This window comes from Mesocricetus auratus, unplaced genomic scaffold (genome assembly GCF_017639785.1).
Source record: "Mesocricetus auratus isolate SY011 unplaced genomic scaffold, BCM_Maur_2.0 Super-Scaffold_100009, whole genome shotgun sequence".
In the NCBI taxonomy this organism is placed as follows: Eukaryota; Metazoa; Chordata; class Mammalia; order Rodentia; family Cricetidae; genus Mesocricetus; species Mesocricetus auratus.
The window spans coordinates 40,193,256-40,214,768 of record NW_024429193.1 but is presented as its reverse complement, the minus strand read 5'-3'; the positions used below and the strand labels follow the sequence as shown (position 1 = coordinate 40,214,768).

Genomic DNA, 21,513 nt, shown 5'->3' with positions numbered 1-21,513 from the left:
GATCCTTAACATTTATCTTGATATGAATATGACGGTTGTGTAAGGAGACAGTGTACGCAGAAGAACATCTGAACTGAGAGTCAGAGAGCCTGGGTTTGTGAGCTGCCTGGAATCTGATTTCATCTAGTTATTTAGATGAATTTCAGGGTACGAGGTACACACTCTGTTAAAATAACTAAGCTGTAACACATCATGATGTCTCAGCAAGAGAAAAGAAATGCAGTAATTTGCATCAGAAAAGTGATCAAGTTTCTCTTTTTTCTTCTATAGCTAGGTGATCTCACACAGGTAGTCACTTGGGATTGGGTTTCTTTGTGTAAATCGAATGAGATTCAAATAATAGAGGATATTCAAGCAGTTGCATTCAGCTAGAAGATCTCTGATGCTTACTGTCTTTGATAACAATACTGGATTTAGATAAAGCAGGCTTTAATCATGATTTGTCTACTTATCAATCACCATCAAATGAAGGATGCAAAGATGAGGAAATTATCACTATTTCTGGTGAGCCTTTCCGTGAAATTTAAGTGATTGTCTAGAGTTCCATTTTGTTTAAAGTTCAAAACCTCTGGGCAGATTTCTCTGCTCATCTGGATATCCACTGAACTTGAATGAGCTATTAAATCACTTAGAAGTTGGGAAGATGGTTCATAGGGGTTAGATGAGATGGTTCATTGAGTAAGACTGCTCACTGCCCAAGCATGAGGACCTGAGTTCAAATCTCCAGATTCTACCTTATAAAAAGTCATTTGTGACTACACATGCCTAAAATACCAGTATTAGAAGGTGGGAATTAGTAGATTCCAGGAGCTAGATAGCCAGCAAATCTTCAGGTCCAGTAAGGGAGCCTACCTCAAGGGAATGAAATGAAGACTTATAGAGCAAGACATTTAACCTCTTCACTTAAATACACACATGTGTATACTTCACACACATACATACAGTAAATAATAATTTACTTGGCCTTCCTCCATCTTTCTTCAAGAATATACAGTGATAAGAAAAATAATTTTTAGTTATGAATGAACATATAAATACTTTGGTAAGTCAGATGGTGCTAAGTAGGTGAAAATTTTATCTTTAAGAAAATGGACATTTATATATTATATCTCTGTAAACAACATTGTTTTGAGAGGAAGAACTTGTGAAATATATCACTGCATAGTATTCTGTTTGCTTTCCTGATTTCAATTTTATTATTAAATCGTTATTGCTCATCATATTTCATTATGTTCCACCACCATTCCAGTCACTGTTTCTGTGTGTGATGGCATCTGTAATGTAAAGCAGTGGATGAGAATAAAATAGTTTGTTTTCACTCATTGATGATCTGCTTTAATACTCCTTTTGACTCATATAGTTCTCTAATAAAAATACAGTGTAAATTGTAAAACCTTAATTAACTGCATAAACTAGAGTATCTTGGGGGAACTTTGGTTTTTATTGGTAGAAACCTTCCATATATTTTGTTAGAACTCTAAATTAGTCACCAAAGTATGCATTATTGCTTTTGTAGTATAGCAAAGGGTCACTAGTTTGAAGCTTGGTTACTGTAGTAGTTAGAGAGGTATAACAGCTTTCTTTATGTTTGTGTGTGTTCATGTATGTATATGCATATATTGTCTGTGTGTGTTGTGTTATGTGTGTGTATGTATGATATTTGTGTGTGCTCTATGTGTGGTGTGTGTGTAGTATGTGTTTATGGTATTTATGTCTAGTGTGTATATGTTGTGTGTGTGGTGTTTTGGGGTGTGTATATGTTTTGTGTGTGGTATATGTGTGGTTTGTATGTGTGTATGTATGTATGTGAATGGGGGTGTGTGTATGCATGGTGGTGGTAGTAGCAGTGAGTGCGTGTGTATAAGTGATGGCATGTTTGTGGCAGTAAGACGTTTCAGGATTGGCTTTCCCTTTCCAGCCATATTTCTCCTTTCTGTCTTCCATTTCTCTGTAGGATTTCTGTAATTACAGAGAGGTGACTCAGCATTTTTAAAGGTAGGTTCTAGGTATCGAACTCATGTTTCAGATTTGTGAGCAAATAAGTTCACCCATGGAGCCATCTTGACAGCTCAGGAGACTGATTTTTGTTAGGGCTAATGATAAAATAAATGCTGGATAATTTGTTACAGAAAAACAGGACAAAGCTGGAGAGGGAAGTTTCTCAAATACCGTTATTTTTTCAACAACCATGATAATACTACTTAGTGACTACTACTTCCCAGAGACTCAGAGAAGTGTTTTGCTTACTTATCATTAATCCTCTTGACTACATCCTGTTTACTGATGTGACATAATAATGCCATTCTTAGTTTGCCTCTGTTTTGAAAAAATGGTGTGTGAAATGTTTGTATTAAAACTACTCTTCCTAAGCAAGCTCCAATATGTGCAAAGTCTGGTTATAAACAAATCAGAGATTTAACTAGTCAGGGTTATCAACCCTGATTTGTTCATTTACTCTTAATTACAAATTTTAAATAATGTTAGTTGATATGATCCAAATATGAAAGCCAGAATAATTGGAATGTCTATCATCGGCAATGCTTTTATGTCAATCACTTTCCTTACACAGACAAGGGCAGGCAAAGGAGTGCCAATTAACATTCCTGTCTTTAGTCTCGAGTGTGGACTTGTAAACATCATCAGGTCAGCATGCTCCCATGTTTTACTTCACAGCTAAAGGCCCACTGTTGCTCCAAACATTTGTAGGATTTGTGATTTAGTTTGGAATAGTCCTCATTAATCACAGCACAACTAATGGCTTTCAGGTATTCTCAAGGAATGTGAAGGTACACACAACTCAGCAGGGTTTTGTGCTGGCATTTTCCCAAATGGATTGATGAAGATTTTGCTGATCTCACCATGGCAGGATTATACTGGGTTGCTGAAGAATAACAGTAGTAGTGATGACCTTTGATTGGCAGGAACAGCCTTGGCTCTATATTATATTTAGGTGCAGTAGGCAAGATTATCAGCGTTTTAGGGTACTCTACAAGACATAACTCTAAGGCATAACAAGAACATCAAAATGACATGGTCAAGATCCTGTACCTATGACTCTCCAGAGCAAAGATCAGCAATGTCCCAATGTCCCTGACCCTGGGGCTTAAGTGTCCACACTTCATAATCACACCCTTATGTCCATTTTCTTCAAGCTGTTTGAAGCAATTCTCAGGGAATCTGAATACTTTGAAATGTCCCCTTGCATCATAGAACTACAAGTTGATACACAACATAACAGTGTGTATTTTACTGCTTAAAACATACAGCAAATAACCTAATACTTTAAGCCTGCAATGTGCAGCAGCCAGAATTGATCTGAGTAATTGCTGAGTTGAAATCAGAGATGGAAAAACACCTAGAACTGACTTAGATGAGGCAGTCTGAACGACTGATTATGTTTTCTAATTCAGATTTTTCCAAGGCTTTAATATTTATGAAGCATTTTGTAAATATAAGCCTTTCAACATCTGTGCAGTTAAGATTCGTAAGCTGAATTTCACAGAACAGCAAATGGACTCAGAGAAGCTCAGCAATTGTCAGGAATACACAGTGAATATGACCAGCATGTCTCAGCTAACATTTGCCAACTTAATACTTTGAATTTCCATAACACAGAAGGATTCCATCAAGGACATATTAACTATTTCTATTATTTCCTGGCATTCATTTTTATTAAATATTTTGCATTTTTGTACAATTTTATTAATTTCATATACACACACTCAGGGTAAAGCAGTTTTACCAAATGATCTGCTTTGTTTGTGGTAACTGTGTTGAAAATAAATATTGGAGATACTGGAAATACAGAGGAATCAAATAAATTATAACACAGTCTCAGAGTAAGTGTTATTAAAGATCTTGGTGGACTCAGTTGGAAACAACTGAGTTATTCAGTTCAGTTTGATTCAGTAGCACCTGCCTCTGAGATAAAGATAATGTTGCAGTTGGAACATCAGAGACACACAAATCACCATTCTTATATCTTCCCTTGAGAAAGCAGCTACCTCCCTGCCAAGCACTGGACCTCATTGGGTGAGGATACAGTCATGTGTAATGTCACTCGTGAGAAGTCAAGGATGGGATCACAAATACTCAGAACTTATCCATGTGTCTTTCATTGTGCCTTGTCTTTGCGTTTATATAAGCATGTCTAAGGACATATTTCATGGTCTCACTTCTTGCTCATACTTAAGAGGGGCTTCCTATGCCAAGTAATCAAGGGCTTAGTACACTTGTCTATGTATTCTTCCCTCATCCAAGCCAATGATGAGCTAGACACTGCCTTTTGTAGTGCACATTCAATAACTTTAGAATAGATTACGTTGTGGCCCAATTCTAAAAGCAGTTACCCTGGTCTATTTTTTTTCAGAAGCATTCCTTTTCTTACTCTATTTCCACTCTAGTCTCAGGAGAGCTTCCACCAATCTATATGCTAATATTCAAAATTCCTCTCATTAGTGCAAAGTCATCTAGCTTTTCTGCCTTGAGTCTCCTCAAACATCACTCTCTGACCTGGCAATATAAATATGTTTTTTCATTGTTGTTTAAAGGAGGACTCCTTTATTTAGGGGAGTGTTATCTACTTAGTCTCATATGAAACTTCTGGATCCTTCACATTCCACCATCCTGGCTATGCAGGGAGGGAAGTGACTTCCTGGGTTTTCTGTTGGGTGTGTTATTCCCTTTCTACATTTAATTACAAAATTCCCGGGAAAATATCTGGGCTTTCATATTAGTTATTGGAAATCCATGGAAATACACATTTTATATTCCATAGCTTAGTGTCTTAGGATATCCTCAATCTTACCCTCTCCCCCATTACAATCCACCTTTTTCAACGAACCGAATGTTGAGGCAGTAGGCATTGGTAACTACACTTGGTTCTCAAAATCAATTCTTTTGCTTAATTAGGTCTCATATCTTGTCCCTTAGAAGATTATTTCAGTAACAGAGAAGACAGTTGATAAAAATCTTACGGAACCAAGATTAGGTATTCTGTGTCTTTCCAGCAAGCCCATCAGTTCTCTTCAATGGGAAGAATACATTCATTCTCTTTTCACTCATCTAGTCACTAACAAACAATCAGTGTGTGCCTGCCCACAGTTACTCTGTTGGTCTTTGTGCTCAGAATCAACATCGATCTTTTCTGTCTTTATTTTTGGTACATCTGTCTTCTGTCTGCCAAAGAATAGTTGTGAACCACGTGGGGATGGACCACATCTACCCACGCTGCTGTGCTACCTTTATGCATCCTAGCACATCACATAGCATTAGCTTGAAAGCAAGGGAGATAGATACTAGAATTGGTCCCTAGCTCCCTGAGGTTTGTCTCGGAAGTTTATTGTGACAAGATATGATAAAGGACATGAGCTGCTTGTTAAGGCATGTGCATCTGTGTATAATATATATTACTAGAAACTGAAAATAAAAGGTCTTCAAGTTTCACATTTTCACATGAATCATGTAGCTTTCCTGGGTGAGAGCTGATATGGGCGCCTATAGTCTGAATGACAGGACAGTATTTTGATTGGAAAGACTGATCACTGCACTGTTTGCAAGCACAAAGACATGATTAAGAGTTAAATTACGTTGCAAATTTAGCCCTAATTCCAAAAGATTAAACAACAATAATGCTATTTTCATTCTAGCTTAGTCTAGAAAAAAATTAAGATAGGACTTCAAAAAATTCTTTTTAGTTGGGTAGATACATTTTTTGGAAAGGATTGCTTAAACTATGTAATAGAAAATACAGTGGAAAAACACACCTGATTAAAGTATATTGTTTGGACAAGGCAATTTACACATTCTCACTATAGTCAAAATTAGCTCAGAGATAAGAAAATGTATCCACTTTATCCTGAAAGCAGGAATATGAAGTAGAGACCAGGGATGCATAACGCACACTCTCACCCACCTGGAACCAGACTGTGAATATCCAGTGTGTTGAGACTATCATGGAAGGTTATTGTTTAAAAGTTGATGTCTTTAGAACATAAGGGAAGATTCAATACTAACTTTGAATTTTAACATTTGATGTTTAGCTAAGCATGCATCAATCAACAGCGCTCTTGACTATCTAAAATGAAGCCCAAAGAAGCCATGCTTGCAATGGCACAGTTGCTGCTCACTTCATACTCATTATGTCACTGTGACTATGGCAACATTTGGGCATAATGACCGTGGGTCTTACCTGTCAGCAAGTTTTACATGTGAAGCTCAGTCTGTGTTCTTGGTAGGAGTGTGACCATATTACTTTTCAAAATGACATTTACTCAGTGACAGCAATGTGTCTTACTGCCAGCACAGGGTGGGAAACAACAAGGGCTTTGCTACATGCCCAGTACAAGGCAGCTAATACACACCAGGGCTATTTTGAAAATAATGCATATTTTCATCAGCTGTTTCAAAGGTGCAACCCTTAACAATTAACATCATTCCTTCAAAAAAATCTGAGTGGGAATGTCATTGACAGCCCTAACCAGGGGACCTGAAGAGCAGTCCAAACCCCTCGATAGCCTTGAATCGATTTTTCTGAATGAAGCCTTACATCACATAACCTTAAAGTAGTCACATTTTCATAAAACGGCAAGTCACTCTTGTGCATCTTACTTCCACTGGTCAAAATTGCCTGTCACACCCATCACTTTGGGTGACCTATCAAGCGTTTGTTGAAACGAGTAGTTGTTGAATGATATTTGTGATTGTGTGCTGGTCCATCGTACATCTATTTGGCATTCAAGAAATTCAGTGGAAAAACCACTCCACCCGCAAACTCAGGGATTTGCCAAATTAAAGCTGCTATTGCTTTCGGCTTCTGTCCTGATAAAGACCCACCAAGGCAAGGCAACCTATTAAAATAAATCAACACCCCATAAATCTGGTAAGTAATTCCACAATCTGACGAGAAGAGCAGGGCTCTTGAGGTGACGTTCATCCCCTTGCCTTGTACACATGATTTTTGTTTCTCTGCCCACTGGACTGATTGGTGTGAGCAGGGTGACAGTGACTTGAAGATACTGCCTAAGCTTGTGTGCAAAACTCAAAGCATCGCAGCATGCATCTAGCTCCTAAACTACTTAAATATCAGCACACGTATGGATAGCTACGTAAGATTGCCTTTTTGTATGCTTGTGATATGACTCTATGTGGGTCTCCTGACCTCAGAGGAATCCCTGCAATTCCCTGAACTCTGGGAATAGCGACACGAGGCACGTAGCTCTTTACCCTTCCTTGGTAACTGGTACCCCTGGGTCCCAAGAATCTGCAATGTCTCATCTCTCAAGCAGCTGAGAAGATGAGAAAGGATATACATAGAACCAGGAAAGAGCGGGTGTACCTAAGATCCTAAAATGATGCCTCTCAAGCTAGGAGCCTTGATTCTGTGGTTTTATTTACAAAGCCTTGGAAAACTGGAGGGGAGGCAAAGCCATTCAGAATCTAAAATCCTCTGAGATAATTTCTGTCATCACCCTGGAAGCCACACCGCCCAGTTGCTGTCCAGCGCTGGGTCAAGGAGTCCGGGCAGTGGGCAGCTCTGTGAACACAGAGGCTGCAACTCGCTGACGCCACCCGGACACTTTGCGCTTCGGTGGGCTTTGCGCTCTGAGGACGTGTCTCCGCACCATCTTCCCAGGAGCTGTGCGGGAGGTCTGAAACAGCCCAGCTGGTGCCTCAAAAGGGAGTTTCTAGAAGCCCCATTTCTGCTGCCTCCCCTCCCCTTCGGATTTGGGATTTTTACCCCTGTCAGGGAGCTGCTGCAGCTTCACAGCATCCGACAGCCCTCCGAGGGGACCAGGTGTCACCGACGCCGCTTTTCGCGTGCTGGCCGGAGGGCTTGACCCCGGCGCTGCGGTGTCGCGGATGCTCCCCTCCCGGGGCTGGGGACTCCCCGCCCTTGCGCGCGACCCTGCGCCCGGGCGGGCGGCGCTTGCGGTGGGCAGGGGGCGGGTAGGGCAGCCTGGACTCGTCCAGGGGTAGCCACCTCCCCTGCATCCTGCCCGCGCATCACGGAGCTCAGCCGCATCCTCCGCCTCTGCCTCCGGTGGCTGCCAGCCTCCGCCTCGCGCCACCTCGGCCTCCCGCCGCCCCCGCCCCCGCGCCCCCGGTGGCTGTGCCTTGGCGGAGCCCGGAGGGGGCCTGCGGTGCGTCGGCCGCCGGCTCGGCTCGGCTTGGCCGGGAGGCGTGCATGCCCCTGCTGCCCGTGGCGCTCATCAGCAGCATGCTCTATTTCCAGATGGTGATCATGGCAGGGACGGTGATGCTGGCGTACTACTTCGAATACACGGACACGTTCACTGTGAACGTGCAGGGCTTCTTCTGCCACGACAGCGCCTACCGCAAGCCCTATCCGGGCCCAGAGGACAGCAGCGCAGTGCCCCCTGTGCTCCTCTACTCGCTGGCTGCTGGTGTCCCGGTGCTCGTGGTAAGCCTTGGGCTGCTAGCCCTCTCTTGTTTTTTTGCAGATCTAGGCTCCTCCTGGAGGATCAGGGTACACCAGCCTTTACCATCTAAGTTCCTCCAACTTGGTGGCAGCTCTCTTCCCCCAGAGGACATTCTTCTGGGGAGCACGGGGGTGGGTGATAGGGAAGCACCCCTGCCTCTCTCCAAACCACCCCTGCACCCTCTGTTGAGCCAGCAGGGCTGGGTGGCTCAAAGACAGGGAAGAGACCTGCAGAAGGTGATGGGTGGGTGGAGGGGATTTGAAGTGGGTGAGCCTCTGAAGCGAATAGACTTGATTCATTCTGTGACCCTGCCTCATTGGTTGGCCTCCTGGATTTTACTAGGAAGAGGAGCAATAGCCTGAGGTGGGATAGAGGAGTAAAGGGGCACATGCTCCTGTTTTACCTCCTCCTTTTCCTCCAGATGAAAGAGCCAGGTGCACTGAGCTGGAGATTAGCTCACAAGTACCTAAAATGTCTTTGGGCATCTGTAAATGAAGAGGCTTCAGCAACAGGGCTTTGCTGAGAAGCCAGAGTGGTGGAGCCTGCATCACAAGAGCACTTTAGATTTATATAAAGGCTATCTTTTCCCTGGACGACTCTAGTGCTTGTCTCATCCTGGCTAAATTTATTCTCCCTCCCTCCCTCCCTCCCTCCCTCCCTCCCTCCCTCCCTCCCTCCCTCCCTCCCTCCCTCCCTCCCTCCCTCCCTCTCTCTCTCTCTCTCTCTCTCTCTCTCTCTCTCTCTCTCTCTCTCTCTCTCTCTCTGTCTCTCTCTGTCTCCTCTCTCCTATCCGTCTTTCTGTTGTGTGTGTTAGAGAGAGATGGGGAGTAGACAGAGGACAAGATTATACAGATACGTCCTCTCTCTCTCTCTCTCTCTCTCTCTCTCTCTCTCTCTCTCTCTCTCTCTCTCTCTCTCAGGCCATGTAACTCCTAAGCTAATAAATACAGCACAGTTTGCATATATGAACACAATACAAAGTTTTTTGTAGGAGATGAGTCATATTTCTTTGGAGACCAACTACACTATTTACATTGACAAAATATCCGAGGTTGCCTTCCCATGATGCTCCTCCTCCTTCTTCCCTCCCTCTCTTCCTTTCCCCGCATAATGAATAAGAAGTTAGAGAATAAAAAGGCAAGGGAACTTGAGCTCTTTCTTCCCATAGCTGAGCATATGAATTGCAATTGTAAACATGTATGTCTGCTGCATCCATTTTAAAAAATTGTATCTTTTCTTTGTATTCAGGGATATGACTTAAGAATTTTCAAAATGAAAAGTTCTTATCACAAAACTGGAACAGTACAAACAAACCAAGCAAGTTCTTGATAGCTTCAAAGTAACTCTGTTTATCATACCACTGCACAGATGACTTCAACTTCAATGTTAAGACTTCCTTAGTTTATTTTTGTTTTTGACATTGGGTTTGCTAAAATGTGTCAGAAATCCTCAATCCAGTTTCAAGCTCCAGTTCAGTCTCCCAGTTTGAAAAGTTGCCAGAACAAAGCTGTCCTAGTTTCTGGGGACTTTCTGACTTTGCATATCCTGGGTTTTCAGGCACATGCTTTCTAGGAGACTGAATAGCACAGAGATTTTTCAAGAATTTTTGGGTCATTGATTCATTGGCAACCATAATCAATAATGTCTGTCTCACCATTCAGTGTCTTAAATTCGATGGGCACTTGTCACCCTTGAACCATCCGTCATTGACAGCAAGTACCAATTTCAAGCTGAGAATATTTTGGTCCAAAATTTTGGAGACTCATCACTTAGGGGAGACCTAGGGAGTACCTAAGGGGGATAAAGGGAGTTAAACATCACTGAGTAGAACTGAACTGTTGTAGGCATGTGCATTTACGGAGCAGGCTCCCAAGAGATCTTACCTTTCCTTATATTAGAAGAAACTAGCTTTCAGATACTAGACTGGAAATATCTGAAGAAAAAAACAAAAGGTAGTTTTGGTGTTCATATATCCAGAGGTCTAATGCCAAGTTCCATGCTACTGCTTCCAAAGAACATATCTGAAAGTGGGGAGCTGGAGATAGCATGGAGAGACACATGAACACTAGAGATTTAAAAGGGGGTCTCCAAATTGGCTTTCTTGAGTTGACCTCTAGTTCTTAGATATGAATGTATTTAAGAACCAATGTGAAAAGAAATACTGAGTTTTGGATGGTTGGACTGTTTCACTTTCTTCTATAGGAATAGTACATTCTGTTGCCATGTAGTAAACTAATGCATGGACTTCAGCTCTGCTTCTCCATTCTTCTCAAGAGCATGTCCTTAAACATACTACCTTCTCCTAAGAAAAGCAGCAATGTGAACAATACTCAACCACAGGGGAGTTAGTACTTTATTCTTGGATACTTGAGTATGTTTTTCACATGCTATGTGGGTACCCATTAATGGTTATATCATCTCTGAGATCCCCGTTATTATTTTCATACTAATTTTGTTTTTAATTTAATTTTATTATTTAATGTTTATGGGTGTTTTACCTGAATGTATACCTGAATACCACAAGAATGTGGTATTATATCCCTGGGACTGAAGTAACAGACATTCTTGAGTTGCCATAGAGGTGCTGGGAGTTGAATCCAGGTCTTAGGTCTTCTTGAAGAGCATGCAATACTTTTAACCACAGAGCTATCCTTCTAGCCCTTTCATAAAAAATGTTTTGGGAAGCGGGAGCTGAAGAAGACTATGTGCTCAAGGACCAAAGTTAAAATGTGTTGCCCTAATTCCCTAATGGTTTTAACCCTTGTCTATCAGTCTTCTAAGTTTGTACTTTTTTGTTATAATATATTAATTAAATTTGATCATAAATCAATTTTCTAATTAAGTGCTTCAAACCTTTCCCTTGTGTCATATTTAATATATTTTGACTGTGAAGATTCACATTTGTTTATTTGCCTTCTTAGCTTTTTATATGTGTTCTTAACCTGGAGGATGATTTTGAAAAGTCACTATCCTCAATATTAAACTTGTGAATTATTTTTATTTTTATTCATCTAAAAATTTTAAAAGCCTGTGCCTTTTGGATTCCATTACATTTATTTATTTACTTATTTATTTTTGGGCATCAAACCAAGAAATATCTGTATATAGATTTTGTTATCTTAGCATGTCCAGGACCCTTAGGTCTCCAGCACTGCAGGAAAGAAAACAAATATATATAGACATATGTATTTCAACATATATGTGTGCATAGATCACAAAGACCTATGTTGATACAGGAAAGGATAAGGACACATTTTTTGGGAGGGCTGAAGGAAAACTTCATGAAAATGGTTGCATATGAGACATTCTTTATCTTTAATTAATTAACAGTCAATTAATTGTTGACAGTATCAATAACAAGAGCCTTTGTGTGAGCACTTGCAAAGTGCTGTATTGGTGGTGAGCTGCATTGCCAGCCTTGGGACACGATTTGAGGAAGAGCTGAAAATTAGTAGAGGAGCAGCTTTGTGAACAAAATCACGAAATCAGAAAATGTAAAACATCATTTTTTCCAACAACTTCTGGCCTACCTTATTTCTAAGAGGGACATTTTAGGGGGAATGAGTTGCATGGTTGGAGACAAAGGCTGGAGTCACATTTATGAGTTTCTCCTAATATCTCAGCTGTGGATTATGGACATAGTCTGGTAGGTGGTATTTCAGAACATTTGGGGCAAACAGGAGGAAATTCTGTTAACAAAATAGGTAGGTACCAAAGACCATTTCACACTTCATAGTTAGGGATGTATAATATTATTTCAAGATTGTTTTCAAGGAAAACAAGACAATGTTGGCTTTTTCACAAAGTTAACATGGTTTGTCATCTCTTTGAAAATGGTTCTGTGTAGACTGAGCTGTAAAGTATCTGTCAAGGCCGGTTATAAACTACATATGTGTAAAGGGAAACCTTTTCCTTGAGAGAAGCCTTCCTGCCAGCCTGATTCCAGAGCCGCATGAGTCCCAAATAAACACACAGGAGGCTATATTAATTATGAAGCTGTTGGACTTGCTTATTTCTTACTGGCTAGCTCTGACTTAAGTATTTATCCCATAATTGCTAATCTAAGTATTTCTCTTACCGGAGAGGTTTCCGGGCTTTCTACCCCATGGCAGTTACATCTCGACTTCCTGTGTTTCTCCTACCCAGAGTCCTCCTGGATTCCTAGTCCCACCTATCTTGGTTCCCTATTGGCCAACAGTGCTTTATTGACATATACACAGGACTTCCCCCATCACATATGGATATAAACTTAATTGGTAACATTGATTTTTACTAAAGTAATTGGCAGCAGGAATGGCTTTTAATCTCTCCTCCAGATTTGGATTTGGTGCCCACCAAGACCTATTCTTCTTTAGACTTCTCAGCAACATGGATGATGTGACAGAGATGATTGTAGACTATCTATCTTCGTGGAGTCAGAATCAAGAGTTAAACAACAAACAACAAAACCAGACCTTAACCATTGTGGTTCACCACACCATACAGAGTTATTTGAAGGTTGGGATACGCATTGTTGATGTTGGAGGTCTATATTCTAGGCCCTGAGACTTGAATGTGAGCAATGTGTCCACAGCTTCATTTAATGGTGATAGAAGCATATGGTGGCATGCAATCATTTCCCAACCAGGGCTCCTTCTTTCAGAAACCCTTACCTTGGAAAACCACGTCTGAGTTATACTGCAGCACACAGCATAGATACAGGCATTAGATAAGTCTGGACTCTTACTCTGGCTTCTCTTGTTAATTAGCCAGCTACTTTGATCAAAATTTCTTATCTCATAAACTGGAGATATAAAAAACATAATTTCCGGCTAAGCATGATAGCTTATGTCTTCAATACCCCCCAAAGCAGACAGATCTCTGTGAGCTGTGAATAGCAGGTCATCACAGGATACCTAGCAAGACCCTATCTAAACTAAAATGAAAATGAAGAAGCAAACAAACAATCTTCCCATGAAACCAAAATAACACAAAACTGTGTCTAACTCCTGGAGAGTTATTACATGCAGGTTCAGACTGACTCCAGATTCTCCTACTTGGCTTCTGGTGTTTTCCAGTGGTAGGAACTTGAGCCTGTGTATCTCTCTGCCCAAGCTCTTCAGTGATAAAATGGAGGTGTTGTGAAAATTTACCTTCTGGTGTTACTGTATTGTAAAATTAGTTAATGTGCATACGTATTAGAGTAGAGGCTCTTTCTGTACTTCGGGGATTGCTTTATTCAGTGACCTTCTGAGAGTGCTTCCCTCAGACACATGTCTCATGCTTGCAGCCATTTTGTCAATGGCATACAAGAAGTTCAATGAGAGATCATTGTGTCAGAATTTAGTTATTTAAATCCATTAATACAGTTCATTTCCATAATACAATTATGAAGGTTACTGAGATGTAGGGAGTTTAGATGACAAACCCAGAGTCTCACAGTGACAGTGCCATTCTCCAAAGACTGTGCGATTACCTCTTCTGTTAAATCCCTTTACTTTGTCAGACTAACTAGTCTTTTAAGATTTTTAGCCACAGTGATTCAATCCCAGAAAGTCAACATTTTCTCAAACCTTTTGCCCTGGATTTAATTTTTCCTGGTTTGATGGTAAACTGTGTGTTGCCCTGTAGAGACTTGTCTCCATGTGTGATGTGGGAAATTGTTTTGTTTCCTATTCTGCTTGGAAGTGTTGCAGAGATGTGGGTGGCTGTAGAAGGGATTCAGAGTTTCCTTTTTTTGAGTTGAAGCCCAGCTATTATCTCAGCTGCACACACTGAGCAGAGGCTGTAAGCCCCCACATTTGTGGAGATCCACAGTCTCTTAGATTTGCAATCTGTGATGCTGGAGAGGTGAGATTCCTTCTCAAAGGCGTGTTTCTTAAAATAAGAGAGACTTAGTACTAGATTGTGCAATGCCATACATGCATGGAAACAAGATGCATTCATATGCATACACAAGCGAAGTGTAAAATATTTGTTTTAAGATCTGCTAAATGAAGTACTCTTGCAGGGTGTGTCTGTGGGTCTATTTGAAGCTCTCCTAATGCCTTTTGTTTCTCTTTAGAAACTGCCACTCAAATCCAATCCCTCACATTCCCCCTTTCCCTTTTCTTTTACCCTTTCCTTCCCTTTCTATTAAAAAAATTCTCTTTGCGTCTCTTTTTCCATTCATCCCTACTGCTTTTCATACTGATAAGGAAATGGTAACAGGAAGCAACCAGCTGTCTTTCACCTGCTTCTTTCTCTTACTCTCCTGTCCTCTCTCTTTTCTCCTTCTTTCTCTTGCCTCTACCTGTCATCTACAAGTCATCCTTGTGACTTTTTTTTGAGACAGTCACCTTAACTGAGATATGTTGACTTACTCCTCCCTGCCTTTCAAAGCTTTTTGAGTAACAAATGGATGAGAAGAAAAGACTATCTCACTTCATAATTACACTGAAGATACAGTGTGAACAGGTCACAAAGACTGTGTAGCTACCTAGCCCTTAGCCATGATTAGCATTATTTGTAGCTCTATTTTGACAGACTTATGCATATGTATTGTGATACAGAAAAATTAATATGATGTCTACACTCTTCTTACTGATTTTCCTATACATAGGCATAGGAAAAGAGCTAACAGTATATAATGGTCTAACTAATTATTATAGACTATTACTCTTATGTAATTCAGGTTTCTAGAATATTTCAATAACTTTAAGTATTTTCAAGATTATTATTAAGAATCATTTTATTCATTTCTGTAATTTTAAGTATATATAGTTTCCAGGGTTTACAGGAATGCCTTGTTAAATATATACCATACCACATTAGGTCTTAGTTTTTTACCCCATCAAGCAGAAATCTGTAGAATTTTTAAATGATAACAAGTCATCTACAATGTACTAGGTACAGCATTGTTAACAAGACTTCTAAAAAGAAAGGAATAATCCACACACTTCAACAATTCATTCCAGGTGAGTAAAAATTACACCTCAAAGCCTCAGTTCTCTTGACTGTAAAACAGGCATAAGAATGCTTAACATGATCTCTTACATGAATTAAAAGCATGTCTGTGCTAAGTGTTCAGTTGGTGGTAGCTGCTTTTCTACAATAAATGCCAGCTACTCTTATTGATAGCACTGAATAAAATGATGTCACACATACTCAATCACTTTTGAATGAATGAGGTAAGCCATTTACTCTTCACATTAGTTCTTTCATGTAGTTTGTGTGGTGGCACTTCTCGAGAGCCTTAGCAATTCACTTCAGTTGGTAAATGACACGTTAATGATCTGAACCTATTACTTCAAGTCCAGTGCTCTAGTAACTACATAGAGTTGGTCACTAATTTGATTCATAGTAGAAATGACTTTATTCCTAGCAGCAGAGATGAGTTAACGAATATTGAGTTAATATCAATGTGTTATTTATCATGTGCCCATTAATGTAAAGTCTTGGTCAACAAATATTGAAAGGGCTAAACCTTGGAAAGAGGAGTTTAAAATCTGTGTTCAAATACATAAACTCTCCTCATATCTAAAATCATCACAGTAGCCAATAGGACTTGATTTTCTCAGATTTGCACTCTCGGCCACTCACATCACAGGGTAGGCTCTTATGTCACAGCAATGACCCTTACCTGTAGTTAGAAGGACTCTTTTAACAGACTTCAGAAACTAACGGACAATTATTTGGATGAAAGAGATTTAAAATATGTGAAACAGAATTTTATCAGTACTATTTAAACTATTTCTGAGAATGCCAGTTTTCACTCAGCAGGCTGGTTACTATTTTAGTCTTATTATGACAGATGTAATTTGAGAATTATTGTCAGCAAAATTACCATTTTTGAAGGGATAAAAAGAGATTTAAATTTTTTTCAAAACAAGTACATTTAAAATTTAAAGACAGATTTTGTAATGTGTTTCTCACTGAGAGAACATGTATGAATGAATGACTATATGTGCGTACATTTACAATGTGTTTGACATCTAATACATTTGTAAATTTAGTATAAATTCAGTTTTATCTTCTCTGTGTTTAATCTGTGACACATACAAATCAGCTTCCTAGAAGTTCTTTGTAATCCTGGCTTGTATCTCTTGAACTATACAAGTTGGATGTGAATTATGACATTCAGATAATTTTGTGCTGTGGATGATAATGTATTATTATTCATATTCCAATCATTAGATTTGAACATTTCAAAGTTAGAATGTTGTAAATTGACTTAAGTCAGTTCTGTCTTGCTGAATATCTCAACTATTTTTGATAAATAAGCTATCAAGGCACTCATTGAAGTTGTGGTGATGAAGTTATAATGAATTTGATTTCAAATAATGGGCCAAATTCTGCTGAACTTTCAGTTATTTAATAGCTTTCCATTATGGCATGCAGATGTGTCCAAATAACTTGTAAGGTCAATGCAACCTCAGCTCTTTGTCCTCAGAGATGTTTTAGATTGATGAAATGCTGTCTGAAGGGTAAACATATCCAAGGGGTTTTTTTGTGTGTGTGATTGGATTGACCTAGTTCAAACCAACCATAGTTGGGTTCTTCTGAATTCATCAAGATAAAACCATTAGGAAATAGGGTATAGATCACACTACCACCTTAATCCTTGCTTGCTCAGGTATGGGAATATAAGCCCATTCACATCACTTGAAATATTTTCCTTTCACAAGTAAAGGCACATTTTTAGCAATTCATCATGATAATTAACATCCAGTCTTTTCATCAATACAGAGAAACCTTTTTTCCATCCTCTTTGCTAATTAATTTAGTCATTAATTAACATACAGATAGCAAAGAGGCTTTTGGCAGCTTCTTTGAAATAATAAGACTTGTTTCAATTTTCTGTCTCTGTGACAACATACCTGAGATGAATAGCATAAAGGGAGGAAGAATTTAGTTTGATTCATGGTTTTAGTCCACTGTCACTTGGCTTCTGGGCCTGGGGTATAGGAAGAAAACAATGCATCAAAATGGAAATATACGAAGAGACAAAGCAATTTACCTCACACTGGCTAGGCAGCAAAGACAGAAAAAAAAAGAGTGCTTGCATTTATAACAAAGCCCCACTCCAAAAAGTCATTAAATTATTACTTTATCAATGGATTAATCTTCCCATGAGCTCAGAGCCCTCATAATCCAATCACTTCCTAAAGGCCCCAGATCTGTATGTTGTAGCACCAGGAACCAAAGTCTTCAACACACACTCTTCAGGGTAGACTCATGAATCAAATCATAACCTTACTTGTCACTACTCTGGACATTGAATTTTGCCAGCTTTTTAGCAGGCCATCCCTGGAAGTAGAGCTGATATCAGTAAGCCTATATGTATGCAATTATATCACACACATCATCCTAGACTCAATTGCAGATATCATCACTTAGGGACTGCTTCTTCTTTAAGTTATTATTTCTCAAACCTATACTCAAGATATCTTAGCTAAATGGTGTAATGCATGATTATATTCATCTTATTGCCATTTCCATATGTTGATAGCTTATGAAACACTCATTTCATGTGTGGCATGGTATAGATGGAGAGCTCTAAAACAAGAGCAAATGGAATATTAGAAATCAGGGCTGTGAAAAGTTATTTCTCTTCAAACACTTTGCACTTCCCTCTCTCCTCTCAGATTTTATTTCTCCAAACAAATATATGGTGAGTAGCTTTCATGTGCATCCTATTTTGAAATGAAATCTTGAAAAAGTTATATTAGTTGATGCAAAAGCCAGGGACTAAAGTCTCCCCTGTATTCCAAAGCAAATTTGGAAATAGTTGAAACATTATGGGATAGTGGAATAAACACATAGCTTATATATCTGAATATTATTGACACACCCTGTGGCCTTTCCCTGCTAATAGAAGTCAGATTTGTGTTGATGTAACCCAAACCTCTGTGTGTTTCTCATGCATTCAGCAGTGACAGCAGAAACTGTACTTTGTTGAAATCTCCATTTTACATTTAGCACCCTCACAGCTGGGGTACATAGAGGCATCTTGTATTTCCGGAGACCTCATCAAAGCAGAGTGTCATGATCTCACAGACACTGAAACCAAGCTGTCTCACAGAGATGCTACACTGAAGGATTCTTCTTGGAATTTCAAATGAACTCCTGACATTTTCAATTGAAAGAAAACAATAGAAAACAAAATAGTATCTTTGGGTTGGTGACAATGACCTCCTCCTTCCCATGTGCCTGGGCAGTGTTTGCTCAGTTACTAAAATCAATGAAGAGCATTAGTCATAAGTACCTGATACCCTTCTTGCTCTTTCACAAAGGGACATTTGTTTCCTCTTCTTTCTGGTTTCTCATCACATGGTTACTTGGGGTCCCCTTGTTTTTCTGGGTGAAGTCTGGAATACAGATATCAGACTCTAGAAGATGCTTTATTCAAGCTACACAATCAGTCTCTTTCTGGCCTTGCATTTCTGGAAAAAAATGTTGTGAATTCAGTGTAAAATAGAACATGCATCCTACTAGCCAAACCTCTTCAGCCATGGAAGAGGAACTTAGGGATATTCTTCTTCTTCTTTTTCCTTAATTTTCTAATGATTTCAAGAGAGATGAAGTGACTTTTCCAAGGCCACTCAGATAATAAGCAGATTTCACAGGCAGCTAATATGTTTATAACACATAATGCTTATTGAGCATTATTGTAAGTGCTACATACATACTATTGTACCTCAACTTATAGATAAGAACATCAAGGCTCAGAGTAAGCAACTACCTATGACACAAAGCATGGAAGTGGTATGACTTGACCAGACACTTCTCTTGCCCTGATTTTTACTTCTCTTGGAAGGATGAGGTGAATGTCTTTGCTTTTCAGTGTTATTTGGGAAAATGAAATGCACGGTGTGTTTTATGACAATAGCTTTTATCTTGTGACTTGTATTGTTGACCGAAAAGATTCTAGCTAACAGTGTATTTACAGTTAACACTTAATTAGGATGTTGAAGAGGCAAGGCAACAAAAGATGAGAAAAAAAGAGATTTTTAAGGGGCTGGAGAGCTTGTTCTATGAGTAAAATGTTGGTTGCACAGGCACAAGGTTCTGATTTCAGACCCCAAGTAGCTGTAAAAATGTTGACCATGTGTTCCTGATGTGTTGATGGATACAGGCAGATCCCAGGGTCTCCCTGGCCTGCTAGCCTAGGCAATATGGAAAGTTCCAGGTTTCATGAGAGATCGTGGTTCAAAAACCAAGGTAGATGGCAATAGAATTAAAAGTCTGAGACCAACCTCTGACCTCTACACAAAGTTAAGCATACTTCCCCAAACATGTATACATACACACAAACTGCCCCCACAATGCACCCATGCACAATGAATGAATGAGTTAATAACATTAGAATCCAAAATTAGTGTTGGCTCTATAAGAAACCTTTTTTTTAAAGTATCAGCTATTTTCACCAAAAAAGAAGGCCCCATTTGGTACTTAACAGGTAGCTCAATAACAATTTATCCAGTTTTGATGAACACATTAAACTCTTATGTTGTGATTTTGACATCAATAAGCTTATCATTATCATAGAGAATATCAGATGCAACCAAGACATTGTCTCTGTCATCAAGTTTGGAACAAGTGCATGGGAAGGAGTTTCAAGGGCAAAAAATATTTAGGGAAAAGCATAGACATGCTATCTGTATATTTTGAACTCATATTTTTAAAGGACACACTATTTTTAGTGTTAATATCAGAAAAATAGACACAACTGTTTTCTGGTCTTATGTTTCTTGGAACCAGCCAAAACTTGAAGACAGTTCTCTGCAATGCTGTGTATACATTATTTTCCCTGTTCTTCATTTCCATTTATCTCCATATCCTCAACCTTAATTTAGGCAGCTTCAGGGTATCTCTGTGATACCTCTTTCCTTGATGTTCGTAGTCAACTTCAATCTGTTGCTCCTATCATTTCCTTTTTGTATAATGGCCATTTGTTTCTTCTCGTCTTATGTACTCTTTACTAAGGATAAATGGCTTTGTGGGTGTAGTATGGGTTGCTTGGGAGAAAACAAGATGTAATAAAAAGAACAATTCATTGACCTGACATGCAGGTACCTAGCTCTCCTCCTAGCTCTGATGCTGACCATCTTTTGTACCTTTAGTTCAGGTAAATTTTCTAGCCTATATGCATTATGTTACCTTGTTTGGAAACACTTGAGCTCCAACTGGGGTACAAGACTGATTCCTTGCCACTCCAAAAAGCCTTCTCTGTGTATAAAACAAGGACGACTATGAGAACATTCGTCTTAAGATGAAGTAGTATGTCCCTCTCAATACTCTGCTACCTGGCCTCTCTCAGTACTTTGAAGACAAATGGAACTGATTCAATGGCTTCCCAACATTTGAAGTTATTTCTCAATTTATTTCACGAATCTGAGAATAGTCCTCATAGAGTCATGGATTTAAATGTGCTGTACTGTTCCAGTGGCTGCACACATCTGACTGTGCTGAGACGCAGTATGCTCTTATGTTTAGTAGTGAAAGTGGGTCTCAACTGGACTTTCACCCCTAGCCAAGTAGGACAGGATTTTACCTCTCTTGACACTATCTTGCTCATGAATCTGTTAGCCTTAGATAGGCACAGAATCTTCTACTGGTCAGCTACCACATCTATAAAAAGAATAGAATCAGAGTCTTCCCAGAGGCTGATCTCTTGGCTTCCCACACTTTAAGCTTGAGCTGAATGAAAACTCTTCTAATTTAATATGCCAACTTGGAAATAAATGACTACTAAAACACTTAATTGAATATACCCTATATAATACATCACATGACCACATGGTTGACTACACATTGACTTGACTGCATAAAAACGTATAGGCTATCAAAATATTATAAATTCCTATAAAGAAACAAATTTGCGTTATAAATATATTTGCTTCCTGCTTGCCACCTAACAACCTTCCAATGACAGTAGTAAATGATTATTTGTGCATTTCACAATTATTAGAATTAATAGAAATTACAGTTATTTCAGAAATGCTTTTTCCTCTTATTTCAGTTTTAGAATTAAAAATATTTAAGAATTTCATAGACAAATACAATGTATTTTAATCTTATATATTTTCATATTGACCCTGTTCCTTCCAGA

General features: G+C 39.3%; 1 protein-coding gene across 2 annotated transcripts in view; it reads left to right on the top strand.

Annotated features, from left to right (window-relative positions):
* Positions 1 to 7,269: 7,269 nt before the first annotated feature.
* The window catches only part of Plppr5 (phospholipid phosphatase related 5), a 115,709-nt gene continuing 101,465 nt past the window's right edge, over positions 7,270 to 21,513 (top strand). Inside the window, exons 1-2 of one of the 2 annotated variants that reach the window (XM_040751973.1) lie at positions 7,270 to 7,647; positions 8,234 to 8,422. In XM_040751973.1, the coding sequence (XP_040607907.1) occupies positions 8,234 to 8,422 (189 nt within the window). In that variant the 5' untranslated portion in view covers positions 7,270 to 7,647. Of the gene's footprint in view, positions 7,648 to 8,101; positions 8,423 to 21,513 lie in introns of those variants that run through there. The other variant, XM_040751972.1, reaches the window with a different exon arrangement.